The 15,006-nt window shown below is 38.4% G+C and overlaps 1 protein-coding gene across 1 annotated transcript in view; it reads left to right on the forward strand.

Annotated features, from left to right (window-relative positions):
- The window catches only part of LOC103917744 (zinc finger protein 407-like), a 215,797-nt gene that overhangs the window by 74,258 nt on the left and 126,533 nt on the right, over positions 1–15,006 (forward strand). Inside the window, exons 4-5 of the mRNA XM_009324934.1 lie at positions 3,337–3,420; positions 12,665–12,785. Of these exons, the coding sequence (XP_009323209.1) occupies positions 3,337–3,420; positions 12,665–12,785 (205 nt within the window). The remainder of the gene's footprint in view (positions 1–3,336; positions 3,421–12,664; positions 12,786–15,006) is intronic.

Consider the following 15,006-nt stretch of genomic DNA (forward strand, 5'->3'; position numbering starts at 1 on the left):
TGACAAGGGTGTTGACGATTTAAGGTCTCCAGCCTGCCCTGAGAGATCACTTATATCGAACAGCAGATGAAAAGCCAGTGCAGATGTAATTTATCGTCGGCGTTTCCTTCTAAAGAATAATTGTGGAGACTTGGCTAGATCAATAATATGGATTTTTGTTGTTAGGTCTTGTAGTCTGCACCATAATGAGAGATAGGGGACAGTGGCTGTTTTCTAATAGAAAATAAAGGATTGGTTTCCGTGTCTTTCTACATTTGAATGCAAAATGGCACACTTGAAACTAATTCAAGTTGTTAAGAAAAGGACCATTTTCTATTGCATTTCTGCTATCATATAAACATGGCAAGTTAGATCAGCCCCCTGTACAGCAAGTGAAATATTGCCTTTACATTTTCCTAAAAGTTAAAAAGTCTCAAATTCTGAAGTTGGAATGATAAAATTGTTAAGCATATCCAGAAGAATGTAAAATACATCTATGTATCAATACATGCCCATAATATCAAATGAAATATTATGTCTAAATATGAGGGATTCAACCCACATCAAGCTTCAAGGCTAAGAAGTACTGTGCAGTTGAACTTAAAGTCACAGGTGATGAAGTTTTCTCTGTGTTTGTGTGGATATATGTATTTGTGCATATACCACGATACATACACAAATAAGGTAATTAATTCATTGATATGCCTGAAAATGAATGTTGCAGAAAATCAAATGCAGCACCACCTTTCCTGAGCTTAAAAAACAGGGGCCAAATCTCCTCTAGTCTCATGTTTTCAGATCCAAAGCCTCACTGACTCCCTCAAGAGCCCTGCCTGCATGAGAGCTCCCAGATCCAACCTAGAGGAGTGTGTAATGTTTAACTGGCAAATCATTTTATAGGATTGACCAATTTCCCTATTTTAAAGTTGTTTGTTGGTTTTGAATCATTTCTCTGTGGCTGAAAAAGCTGTTCCAAAGGCCCAAATGTAAACTACCCAGTAAATCCATAAGCTTGCAAAGATGCTATGGGTACTCTGTGTCCTCATTAGTGTATGAAGCTGCAGGCCATACTGAAGTCTGCTCCTAGATGTTAAAGACAACATGAGATAATTTATGACAATATATAGATGATGAGCAATTTCTTGGTAGGCATGGAACAGCATTTGACTTTAAAGTGTGAATTTTATGCTGGGGTGTTAGGCATTGCAGCTGGTTAGAAAGATTTATGCTTAAAATTGATTAATTAATTAAATTAATATTTAATTATAATTAAGCATTATGTGTAGTCCTTCTATTCCTTTTCTTTGATGTTTTGATGTATTGAAGTGCTACATGCTGAAGATCCTGATTAAAAAAAAACAAAACAAACCACCACCACCCCAAAAAAAAACGAAGGAAAGAGGTTATGCAGAGGTTATGCTCTGTGTAACAATCATGTATAACCTCAGCAATAATATTACTGACAAACACTTTGCAGTAAAATTCAGACTTTGTTACATCGTTTAGCACATATGCATTCTTCACGTGATAGTTAGGATGGGTTTCCATTCTGCTTTTTCTGTTGGTTTTTTTTTCATTCAATTATAATCACAGATGGCTAGAACTGACTCCTTAAAAGGAGGTACTGAAATTATTTTGTATCTTAGATACTGTCTTGGGATACTCTCATCAATGGACCAAATTTTCAAAAAAGCCCCAAATCCTGTACAATTTCAGTCTGCTTTTCATGACCAGATTTGGGTGCAGAAAATAACAGTACACCGTTTGCTTTATTCTGAAATGAAGATTTATATGTGCCAATCGCATTTCATAGCCCAGCTACCTGGTAGAGGTTAATCAGCATTTTTATGATCCCATTTTAGCGGCAGGGTTCAGGCTGCCTTGGAAACTTTGAAGGAATTGCTTTCCTCCTTGTAGCACGGGGCCCGGGGACTCCTGCGCTGCGGCAACTGGGGTGGGGAGCTGGGGTTCCCCTGGGGCCCCCATCAAGGCAGTGGCAGGAGAGGGCAGCTGGTCTCTGTGGTGCTCTCCGGGGAGCTCCCGCTCACGAGATGGCCTCTTGCTTGTATTAATGCCATCCGAAGTTAACTGAGGCACTGTGCTTTTCCAGAAAGTCCGTGTATTAGCGTGTCTGGTTATGTGGGAATAAACAACATGGAGGTTTCCATCCCTCTGTCTTCACAAGAGGACTTGGTAATTTGACACCCGACCTCTTAACCCAGCCGTCTTTTGTAGAAACTAAATTTCCTTCCCCACGGGGAAGAATTTGAAGGAGACTGTTAGTTTCAATGAATTCAGCATCATTGCCCCGCCAGCCCCCTCTCCGCTATGTTACTGCGAAAGGAGACAATTTGGCTCCAAATCACTAATACGATTCCTTTCTAAAAAAATATTTCTAAAATTTCAGTCTTATCTGAGGTTATTGAGTCTATATCTGAGGTTAGCATTATTAATTCATAATGACCTTCATAGGCTGAGATTGCTGTGCATGTTAGTACATACTGAGTAAAAACATTGCTGTGAAATGATAGACTGTATTTATAGACAACAGGGCAAAATCCTAGCTCCTATTAAAAAAAAAATACTAAAAAGAGAGCATTTACGCACTTTTAATGGGTATTGAGCTTGCCAAAATCTCTCAAATTGGTCCAGAGGTTTGGAATGAAGAATTATCACTTGAAGATGAACAATACGAGTTCTGCTGCAATTTCAGTAGCAATCCCCAGACCTGTTTTCTTTATGTCATGAAAACTTTAGAAACATAAACAGTGCTGAATTGCCACTGGTACTGAATAATGTGGCTTTTATTGTTGCCTGGGCTCTTCTGTATATTCAAGAAAACAATTTAATACTTAATAATAAATAGAAGGTAACTAAAGATGACTGTGATCTAGTCTGTTGAAAATTTCTCAGTACCCTTAATTTGCTAGTAAATTCAATATATTTTATTTAAGCAGAATCAGATATACAGTATATTAACTTTTTTTCCAGGCAATCTTTACTCAGCACAGAAAGGCCAGATGTATGGGAATTGTAAAAAATCAGGATATGCATAAAAACTGTTCAAGTGCATAAAGCAGCCCCATCTGGAAGACATCTAACAGAAATGAAGTTGTACAAAACCATTCCATTGATAATAAAGCTAATTTTTATGGGTCTGACAAGTATGTAATTATGTTCAGTGGTGCTTTTCAGATTTTATCACAGTCAATAAACCGCAGTGGTAATTTCATTCCCATTTGACATATTTACATGGAAACATTTGATTGGAGGAATTAGTAACCCTGAAAGCCTTGATAGATATGTTTTAATGATCTGTGACCTCCGCAGTCCCTCATCTGTTTATTGTTGCAACAGGCGAGAAGTCGTTCCTCTGTGACCTTTGTGGCTTTGCCGGCGGGACACGTCATGCCCTCACCAAGCATCGGCGGCAGCACACAGGTCAGTAAAGCTGTCTTTACTCTTTGCTATATTTTCTCCAGCAAGGGAGTCCCTCTACACTGGGGAGTAACGCAAGTCAAATAGCACATTACAGCACAAATAATACATCGGGCTCATTGTTTACTTTGCTTTTTCTCATTTTTTGTAAAATCAGTATGCCCCACGTCTGCATGAAATCTGTTAGCTGGGAATTTGAATAATTGCTTGGGGGGGAGCGGGGTGTGGTTTTGGTGGTTTTTTCTGAAGGAAGTAGAATTGTAAAGGCTGGCTTTCTTCTTTAAATGAATGCTAAGTCTAGTTTTTTTTTTTTCCAAGGCCCAAATAGATTACCTACTGTGAAGATTTTGCAAGAGTCTGCTAGAATGTCCCTGGGTGAAAATTAGAGACTACGTATAGATTAATCCATTATTTTGGACTGAGACATAGTTGAAAGCTAGTGTTGTTTCAGTTGCCCTTTTGTAATTTTAAGATAGTTTGTAATTAATAGGTGCAACTTTAAGAGTTACCACATGGTTGGCATGTAAAACAGGATTTCTCTCCCAGAATTATTAAAGCTTTCCTACCACCTGGTTATAAAGATTTAATATCAGATAAAATTAAATTGGTTCTTAGTTTCAGAAGACCAGAAAAAGTGTAAGAATTAAACATTTATTAATACATTTTACCTTAATTGTGCTTTTTAGTAGTTCCTTGTAAGTATTTGATTATTTGAATAGATTTTATTCAAACAGATGCAGAAATGTTGCTGCTTAAGCCACTGTAGTTTTTGTTTTACTGACTATCATGAGGATAATGTAATATCATCAGGAATTGCTGTGTGAGTTAAGTGACCATTGTCTAATGTAGAGTGGAAAGAAATGGCTAACAAATGAGAAGCTGTAGTTGTTACATCATGAATTTTCCATGGATTTTGTAAAGGAATCTCAGTGGGAGATTTTATTATGTCCCTGAATAAATGAGTCTTGATTCAGGACATACACCATCTAAGTGCGTAATTTCCTGGAGAGCAGCTACTCTATTTCTTGAGAGCCTGAAGCCATTCTTTCCACCCTGTTTTCAGTTTATTAAAGCAACCGTATTTGGGGGAAAGCCTGATGCTTTCAAAAAGGTGGGGTTTTCAGTGCCGGTCAGGCAATATCTTGAAACGGATAAGCTCTAAAAAAACAATACGCAGGGCCAAATTTTGCTTGCAAGTCTAACTAGTAATCATGCTTCCGGAATTTTCCTTCTGATAACAAGGAACATACATTTGTGTGAGAGTACTGCCACAGTCAGTTCCCGTTAACTGCAGGAAGTTTGTATTTTTAAAGTGTCCGAGAAAAGGCATTTAGTAAATATAAGAAGTTCTCTTAGTATTACACTCTCTGAATGATAACAGGAGCAATTGCGACTACTGAAATGGAAGTTGTATGCTTCAGTTGTAACTAACGGTTTCCATTTTTCTGGAGCTTTGAAGAATTTTCACATGTTGGCTGAAGTTTATCAAATGTAGGCTAAGAATGAAAATGAGGTTTTTTTCTTTAGCAGAAATAAATCATTGCTATCTATGGGATGGGAACTACCTTTTGTTTTTTATTGGCCTGCCACGTAGCACACTGGGATCGTGCATATGTCTAGGACTCATAGTGCAACCACACAAATGGTGAACAATCATTTCAGAATGGAAAAGTGGAAGAAATGCATATTGTTGTCTTTGCTCTTCTTGTCTTTACCTATTACGTGAGTGCAGATCTGGTTTCTCAGAAATGTAAGCCCTTATCATCAGTTACATATTTATATTTTTTGTATCATTAGGCCACAAGCGGATAGAAAAAACATTTTATTTCCTGGTTTATGTGCAAAATTAGGCTGAAAATATGGTATGTTCCCTGTGAAAAGCTGTCCAGGTTTTTGATGGCATTTTGCCCTTCTTTTGCCAGTATGGTAGAGACTTTTCTGCTATGATCACAGGGATTCACAGGTTATAGATCATGAAGCTTGCATCTAGCAGGCATAACTTTATATTTTATGTCAGGACTGGAGGCTCGTTATTACTTTGCTATTAACTTTATACTATACAGGACAGTATCTCAGAGGCAGAGGGATCTATCTTTTTGGCATTTATCTGCCTTTGTGGCACAAACAATCAGAGATGATTCTTTAGCAGAAAAATTATCTGTAGCTTCTATTTGTTTCAAGGAGAATGACACAATCCACCTTTGCCTGCATTGTTGCACTTACATGGGTTCCCTTGTATTTTCATCCAGTGCACAACTTTATCTCAGTCCTTAGCTGCATGCACTCCTCTTTGTACCTGTATTTTTTCTTCTGTGTCCCCAGTTGGCACAATTTTCCCAGAGCAGAATGCCGAAGCAAATTACAATCAGGTTTGAAAGGGATAGGTATCAAGAACAGTCTAAATGGCTTAAATAATTCCCTACTGTAATACAAGCTGTCTAGGGGGCTGACACAGAACATCTTCCAATCCAAGATTTACTTCTATCACCTGTCAGAGACCCTTGATTCAAGGGCAAATGAGCAAATCCTCACATGTATTTGAGGAGTCTTAACCGGCTTAACAAGCTTCCTCTCGTCCCAGCCTCAAGGCCTGAGGTGTCCTGACACCCAGAGAAATGTTCAGCTGCTGATAGATATTTGACACAAGAGAGAACTGGCTGTAGGACCGACCAGCTGCTTAGACTTTTGATGCTCTTGATTCTGGTATTTCTTACTCAGTTACTCTCTGTTGAGATGAGATTATTTTTATGTACCTGGAGAAATACCATTACCTTGTGAAAGATGCATTTTCTTTGGAAATATTACAGCGAGCACAAAGTATAACTCGGTGTGAATAAGGCTGGCAGTATCTGGCCCTCGGTCACTTGTGGAGCAAACTGCAGGGACTAGTTTGGTAAATAGGATGTTATCCCTGGAAGATATGTTCTTGGTTTTTAAATGAAAAGAAGTACAGGAATGTTAAACTGAAAGAAAAAGCCATTAGTTTTAAGACTTGGAAAATGTTTGTACTTAATTTATTTGCAAACATGATGCATCTCCATACAGATTTCCTTGATATAGGCTTTCTCAACTGTAAAGTAGAACTGTGAAGTAGAAAAAAAAAAAATTGACCTATCAAGAGATCCCTGGTGTTTCACCAGTTGACGTTTTTGTTCTGTGTTAAATATGTTACGCCCTTAATGTCTGACCTGGTCCTGTGAGAAGCGCACACTTTGAACACAGAATAAACTAAGTCTTTGGCTGATTTTGTCCTGGTAAAATGTTCTAGCATTATTTTATGACCTGAATGCATCTTCTTCCAGTCCTATTTTGCAAGAATCAATCTATGAAATTCTCCACGTCTTTCACTGGCTATGTAAACATCAGTGGCCCAATCTTCTATTTTGTGAATTGAAGCAATGGCAACTTCAGGAGTGCTCCAGAGTTTGACCAGAATTTTATCACACTGTAAAGAATACTTACATCTCTGTCTTTGTCGAATGCTTTACAATAGACAGTTGTGGCTGCCTAGGCTGTGAGTAGAAACTGTCTTAAGAGACTTAGACCACTTGCAATATCAGCTGATGCTATGTGGTAAATAAGGGACAGCTTGAGGTGCTACAAGAACGATATGCTGTAGTTCTTGTTGCCTCAACATGACTGGGAAGAAAAACTTCCATCTTTTGAGTCATACTGAAATAATTTTTTTTGATTCATGTTTTGTCCCAGTAAGAAAATCTGCCTGAAGAGAGGAAGATAAATAACGTTGCAAAGTTTAGTGTTGGCTGAATTTAGAATTAGTTGAATTCCACAGAGAATTTAAGCGATTATCTGAATTTTATAATAAAAAAGAGTAAATAACCTCTAAATCAGCCACCAAAAACGCACACGAAAAGAAACATCTAATATCACATAATTTAAATATTTTGCCTTAATCATGATCAACTAGGCAATTGCATAAGAGATAAAAAACAAGCAAGGGTAATTATTTCTGGCTTGAAATGAAAACATGAAAACACTTAATTCTTAATTTTAAAATGTCTTTTTTTTTTTATGTTCTTGTTGTTGTTGTTGTTCTGCTCTCCTCCTTTGTTTGTCTGCCTTTTGGTATCACTCTAGTTTTCCCTTCTTCTACATGTTTCCCAGTAAACTTTCATTTCGTGCTGCAGTAGCTGACTCAATCCAACAGTGCTGATCAGTCACAGCCTGTGTTCCTTTGCATGAAATTCCTTTTTTAATCTTGGTTAGTACTCCTGCAAATTGCAAAAACCCCATCCTCATCTTCTACACAATGGCAGTCTACATTTGCTTCTCATATGTTGGTTGCGGTGGAATCTTCCTGAGGATCATACTACATTACAGTAGTAGAGCATTAGAGCGTAAGTACACTTACTGTGCACAGCAGTTCTATGACAGTCACCCTGAACCTGTGGAACTGCTTAAGAAGATTGTGTCTTTGTTCAAATATTTTCATGAATTTTTGAAGATGGTAGCTTATATCATACAGATCACTGTTTGTATGATTGCTTCTGTTCATTCATTTCAATCTTGAGCTACTCAAGACATTTATAGGTCAATGTAATAAAGAAAGAAAATTTAATAATATATGTGTTTTTATCCAGATGAGTGACTCACTTTGTGTTTCTATTTCTCATGTGAACTGCTCTTTGACTTTAATGTGTAGTTACGTTACTCGGCATTGAATCTAATGTATAATGTAGCCTCTTCCCTTCAACTTCCCCACCACAGGTTAAAAAAAATTATAATGTTGAATACCACAGAAAATGTAGCACAGTAAGAAGACTTACTGCTCTTTTCAGCAAGAGGAGAGGTGAAATTTCAAGAGGATCTGTGTTTTTTTCCTTTTCCATTTATGCCAACATTTGCAGCAGAGTGCGGAACTTGATTATAGCAAACCTTTGGCCAGAAATGACACCAAAAACCTGGGTATCTTAAAACGTTCTCTCTACCTAAGAGAAATTGTCTAGTGGAACAGTTTTCCTCCCGTTTCTGAGCATACAAATGTCAATCATTTTTTGCTATGGAAGAGCAACCCTATGGCATCTACAGGGTTTCTCATAAGAAAGCAAGGGATCAAGAATGTACTTATTTTTATATGTCTTATATGCAAAAAAGTTGACCAGACTAAAAGCAAACAATTTACTTTAATATACTTCAGGCTTCGTTAGCAAGCCTGTAAGTGCCTCTCCAGGGAACAGCCTTAACAAACACTAGATATAGTTGGAAGTAAGAAGAAAAAATCCTGTAACGTGTAAGCAGATGGCTGTGTTTTGTGGTCTACTCATTCCTTAGGTCAAGCGAAACTTATAGGATTCTTTTTGTGCTGCTCAACACATCACGTGAAAGACAAATAGGACTAAAAGCAATAGTTTCCTGTTGAAACAACTGGGGTAAGATTTCTTCCATCTTACTAAGATTCTGATTAGTTGCTCAAGACTTGCAAATTGAAGGCACCATTTGATTCTTATTTTTTTCCTTCATTTATGTTAAAGCTGGATCCTCAGTGGCACATTCATATAAATGTTGTATATAATCTATAGGTAGACATTGTCTGGACAGTCATGATTATAAACAAAAATTTCACTTTTCCACCCAGAAATCAACATCTATCACCAAGATTTATAGTTTTTGTTACTGTGTTATTTCATTTTTCCTTTAAAAAGTACATGTTAAGTACATAACTGCACAGAGAAACTTATGATTGCAGTAAGGTATGCTCTGTGTCCTAAAAAGCTCATCATCAAAGACAGAAAACTCACAAGAGGTAAAATCAGAGAAAAGAGGAAGAAGGAAAGAAAAAGAACGCCGTAATTTGGGGGGGAAGCTAAGATAGATGCTAAAAGAAGTCAGTGCAGAATTTGGAGAGGCAAGGGAAAAAGCCTTAATCATGATGGTTTAAGAAGAACAGAGTGGGTAGAGCTGATGAGGCTATTTAGCAGCAGGCTTAATAACTGCTGTTGTACAGACTCATACTCCCCATGATCTGACCCTTTTATCAGGTGCTTTCGCAAACTTCGATTGTTGGAGCTAAAATTTTCCACGTCAAGTGACCTAAACAACTGATGCACTTCAGAAGTTACTTGCAGTATTGTCAAAAAAGCAAAACCATTTCTTCTTTTGTGATCCTGCGGTTAAGAAACATAGCTTTTTGAAAGTGCTTATGTTAAAAACAACATAAAAACCCCCAAAGATAGTGGGTCCTTGATCTTGGAACGTGTGTCCTTCCTTTTCTCCCCCACAGAGCTTTTTGTCCATTGGGGCATTTGGGGGCACCTATCCTTTTTTGTGGGGTTTGTTATTGATAAAGTTAGAGATGGTGAGGCACGGACAAGTCTTCTGTAACGGTAAGGTTGAGGAGGGTGGTGGTTTGGTGGTTTTTTACCTTTATTAATCTTTATTAATACATAGACTTTGTCCTTACTCACACATTTTTGGATACGCTATTTTATAGTTATTACATAGTGTTGTTTAAAAAATACTGTCGATACTGCTTTTTTGATTTGTGTTATTTTAATTTTGTATGAATTAGATCCTTGACTGGGGATGAGGGAGAATCCTCCTGGCATATTTAATGGCAGCCCATATAAAAATAAAATTAAGTTTATTGCCTGAAATGTCTGGGGGCAGGAAGGGAGGAAGGAAAATTGGGACACAAGGGCTGATAAAAGAGCATTGTGGTCCAAAGATAAGGAAGACATTAAATACTTAAATGAGTAGGTCTGTGGAAAACTTAAATAAACAAATAAATAAAAGTACTGCTGCTACAGCGAATATATTCTTCAACACCCCCCAACCCAAAGAAATACCTAGTCTTCCTTTAGATCTTTTCAACTGTACTTATCAACCTGGTTAATTTTCCATAAAAATAAATACTTTTTCCCATGTGCAGCTGCTAAGAATTACAGGCCATGCTAGGCCGTCTTTTTTCCTCCCAGTTTAGTTGGCTTTTGTTGTGTGGTGCTGCTGTGATGTATTTTCTGTCAGGTGAGATTTACACATAGTCCACTTGACAGGAACAGCTAGCCACAAGGATTTCCTAAGGAGAAACTTCCTGGAGCAGTGGACAAGGATTATCATTTTTCTTTTGGTCACGATGGAATTTGCAAGTCCTCCTGGCTTCCACGGGCCCTCGCCTGTCTGTCAGTCCCACTTGCCCTGCCCCAGCACAGCAGCAGACCTTTACCTGATCCATCCTCCCCGGAATGGCAAACTAAAAATCTCCTTTCAGTTCAGATCTGCTTTTTTTTTTTACAAGGGGGCAAGTTGGTAAGGTTCTAATGCATTTTTAATTAAAGCAGTTAAAATAAGTCTGTATGTTATCTAAAATACCTGTGGCTTTACTACTTAGGCTTAAAAATGTTGCTATCTTCTCTAATACTGTAAGATAAAATAAATCAGGCACAGGAAATCTTCAGTTCAAGAATAGGTTACGTTGCTAGGGAGTCTATGGCCTCCCAGAGAGTTTAATTGAAGAAGCAGCCAGTACCATTCAAACTGCTGGGAGAATCAGCTTCCTCAGAGCAGAGAGTCAGTGTCTGACAAGAAAACCCCATTTGGGGCAGGAAAGACATACTTTCTAGCAGTCTCAATTTGTCCAGCATAGAGGCTTCCGCATTGTGTCCTGCCCCTTCACCTTTCCTTGTCCCATGAAACAATAAATGAAAAATAGTAGCTGGTATTCTCTGCAGCAGCTGCTAAAAGCGATTATTCCAACTCTTTATAGAGCTTTCAGAAGCTGCTCCGTTGTCCTTCCTTACAGCCTTACAGGCTTTTCAGACCTGAGGACCTTGCATTTCTTTTTCACTTGGGAGGGGAAAAAACCCAACAGTCTCCAAGAATGAAAAATGCAGATTTCTCTCTCTTCTCAGAATTCTGGCAAAGTATCTTTGGAAGTCTTGAGTGTCTCATGTTTTAAGCAGGCTTGAAAAATCTGGCTTGGAGGCATGGCTGCTTGGCAGAGGCCTTTTGCTAGTGACGTGTCTTCTGCTGGTGGTGTGTGTCCTGTCAGTGTGAAAAACTCCAAATTGTACCTGCTAAGAGGCTTAGGGTTCAATTTTGAAACTGCCTATTCTGGACCTCTGAACAGTCTACAAGGTTGGTGTCCATCCCTAGCAGTTTTATTCAGACTTCTTAAGTTAGGGATGTTGGTTCCTTATGTAGTCTTTAGAATAAATACTTCTGAAGGCTTGCACAATGCAGTCAAGATCACCTAAGTTAGGAGCTGCCTTCTATCTTCTGTGTACAAAAAGAAACCTGTTTCCTCCCTAAATGGTAATTACACATGCCTGTAAGCCTCACAGAATATTTCTGGAGCAACCAGTTGGAAAAATGGGATGCAGGTGTCTTAGCTAGGCGTCACAGTATGTGTATCTGTCATGAGATTTTGTCTTAGTGTCTTCTGAGGGGTGGACCCCTTCCACTGGAAGGAAAAGTACTCTTTTCACGTAATAATTTATAAGCTAGAGATTTTTATCTTTCTTCAATTAGTAGTCCTCTAGAAATTTTCAGTGCAGTTGCATATTCAGCAGAGATTTAATTTTAGTCTTCTGAAAATATTATTGTCCTAGTCTAGGTTTGGTGGTGGTTGTTTTACGGGGGTTTTTTTCATTAACCTTTCAAGTCCTGAATTGGCCCACTGTTCAGAAAAGAGTCACAAGGGCAGAAGGATAGCAGGCAAGAGAGGGGGAATGGAGCACTGAGTTCTGGTTCATATTCTCAGTCCTGGTTTATGTGTATTATTTAATGGATAAGATGAAAAATCCAGGAGCAGAGACAAAAACCAAAGGCACTTTGCTCCCGGAGATGTTCCTTTCTGAGCAGGCACTGAATACAAGCTTCAGACTGATTTCTCGCCTTCTGTCTCCAACAGTGTTGCTTTCAGGGCTGTGCATGGGCCCAACTTCAACAGAAGGTGTAGGGTGAGAGGACTGCCTGTCACCTGGTGATGATATTTTCATGAAACAAGGCCCAGTAACACGGTTACCCTGTTTCGGTGCAGTTCTTTCTCCTCCTTTTTGCTGCTGTATAACACCACATGGGAAGTCAGCTGGCTACTGATGTGTATATGTCATAGTGAGAATAGTATTTTGCAGTTAATACACTGTATTTGGAAATTTATTTTGTATTTGTGGTGGTTATATATACATGGACTAAAATCTATCTCAAGGGATTTGCCAGAAATTTAGACTTTTCTTCCTTTTCTGTTGATGAAAACTGATAATGCATATCTTCTCTTGTCACCTTCTAGGAGAGAAACCATTCAAATGTGATGAGTGTAACTTCGCTTCCACAACACAATCGCATCTGACACGACATAAGCGTGTCCATACTGGAGAAAAGCCTTACAGATGTCCCTGGTGTGACTACAGGTAATGAGTCATTAACTAAAGCGTGATGAGAGAAGGGTTAAGGTGATCAGATGAGGTTCATTTGAAGTCACCAATAAAAATATATTGCCATTAAAACACCATCAGGGCAGCAGTAATTGCATATTAAATTAGGAGCTAAATTTAAAAACTTAGTCTTCAGTATTTAGGTATTACTTTATAAAGAAAAACAAATGATGGGAAACCTTTTAGCGGTAAGACTGCAGTGCTAATGTTGAGTGTTTGTTTCACAGCTGCTCTAGTGTCTGTTAGAATTCTCCATGGTGAGGCTGCTTATCTGCATCGCCTTTTCAAATCAGTTGCAGTTTTGAAATTTTTCTCGGTTGAGTTGCAACCATTTCACCAAGAAAGGAAAAGTCCCCTAAAAGGCTTAGCAGCCTAAATACTCACCAGACGCTTATTAGAACGGGAAGCAACTGGAGCTAGTTACAGTGCTGCAGAGTCTTGTTTTTCTGCTCCAGTTTTCCTTCTCCTTGCCAGCCAAGTTGTTTGGATGAGAGTTGGCCATAGGGTGGTTACATGGAAAGTCTCCCATGTTCCACCATTAAAACCCATCCTGTTAGGACAGTAGATTAAGTTCTCAAAAATCACATGAATGGACAGTTAAGCTTACTTGTGGTGCTCATCCCATGTGTCTTTTGTGCATTGTAGACTACTTATTAAATGATCTCATTGCTTCTTAAATAAGTCTTTACTCTTCTTAAACATACTTCTACAATCTTGAATACTTTCAATACCTTGCAGTGAGGTGGCTAGTCTATGTGTACTATAAAGGAATCCATAGACGTTATTTCATGAGCAATTTGCAAGGTTGACATCCAAAAAGTTTTTAAAAAATCAGTATTATATTTGATAAATGGCATAATTATGTAATTAGATGCATGTGCTGTGATGCATGCACGCAAGAGGAGAAAGTTAAACATTTGATTATACCACTATAGCATTTTTTATTTTCTTTTAATGGTGAGCATACAACTGTAATGTTCTTTTAGTATAAGTTTTAATGTAGTTTCCTAAAACAAGATTATGTAACAAAGGCTAGCTGCTCTCATAATACCTGGTTTCATGCTATTTATGAGCTGCCTTAAAGAAAGCTCCTGTACAGAAAGCTTCTGCAGTGATCATGCAATTTCTGTGCAAAAATTTTTGTTGCATTGGTTTGTGCATGCAGAGTAAATGTTCTGTGAACTCTTCTGTATTGAGCACCCATTAAATTACTGCCTAGAACTGCAAAGAACTGAATTTGATAACCTCGGGGGGGGGGGTCCCCCCTGCTTTTTTTTTTTTTTTAAATAGAATTGTTTCTGTCAGCTTCAGTAAGTCATCTAAGAAAGGAAGGTAGTTTTGTGTTTGTCAGAGTGGTTGCATTAAAAGGTCTGTGTTGAGTGAAGTGAGAGCATATAAGCAATAGTGTGACATGATATGCTGCAATGAAGGTAAAAGGAGTGCTGTCTTTGATGCTGCATGTTTGAGGAGGCTTAATCTTGGGGTCATCCACTTTAATGAACCGTCCCGATTGGAAGGAATAGTCTTATTACAGAACTAGGTAATGAGAGGTAGGTTACGGTGGGTTTGAGCTCCTGGCTTGAAGACCCTAGAGACTGGGAGCACTGTAGATGTGAATCAGTTTGCAGTTTGGGGGTTCTTACACACATGCAATGAGTGGATGCAATTCCCTCACTCAGTATGACAAAATGCGTAACTTCAATGCTCTGTTTAGTGAAAGACAGGAGATCATTTTTCTTTGGATGGACAGTTTTCTGTATGGGATAGAAAGTCCAAGAAATCACAAGTTTTTTTACTAGTATTTTATTATATTGGAGGTTATTAGAGTAGAAGCAAGCATAACTTATTTTATCAGGATTGACAAGAAATCTCTGAGCATCCCCTGCCTCTCTATTATTGAAAAATAAACGTTTCATGGTAATAAGACATTAGTTTCCATCCCTTGCATGCCAATTTTGACCTAATCTTTGGAGGCTGATCTCTGCAGATACCAGCTGATGAAGCTTTGATTCTGCAGGAAATTTGTTCTGAGCTCAGCTGAAAAACATCTGGCAGGGATGCAGAAATCAGAGCTGTGCTGCTGCTGCAAGTTCGTAGAGGCAGTGAGGCACTCTGTGTAGCTGCAGAGGAGCCAGCAGAGGGGCTGCTGTATTTATTAGCCCAGCAGTCCTGCTTGTGCCTGCCAGTTTCCACAGTC

This window comes from Pygoscelis adeliae, unplaced genomic scaffold (genome assembly GCF_000699105.1).
Source record: "Pygoscelis adeliae isolate BGI_AS28 unplaced genomic scaffold, ASM69910v1 Scaffold135, whole genome shotgun sequence".
NCBI lineage: Eukaryota > Metazoa > Chordata > Aves > Sphenisciformes > Spheniscidae > Pygoscelis > Pygoscelis adeliae.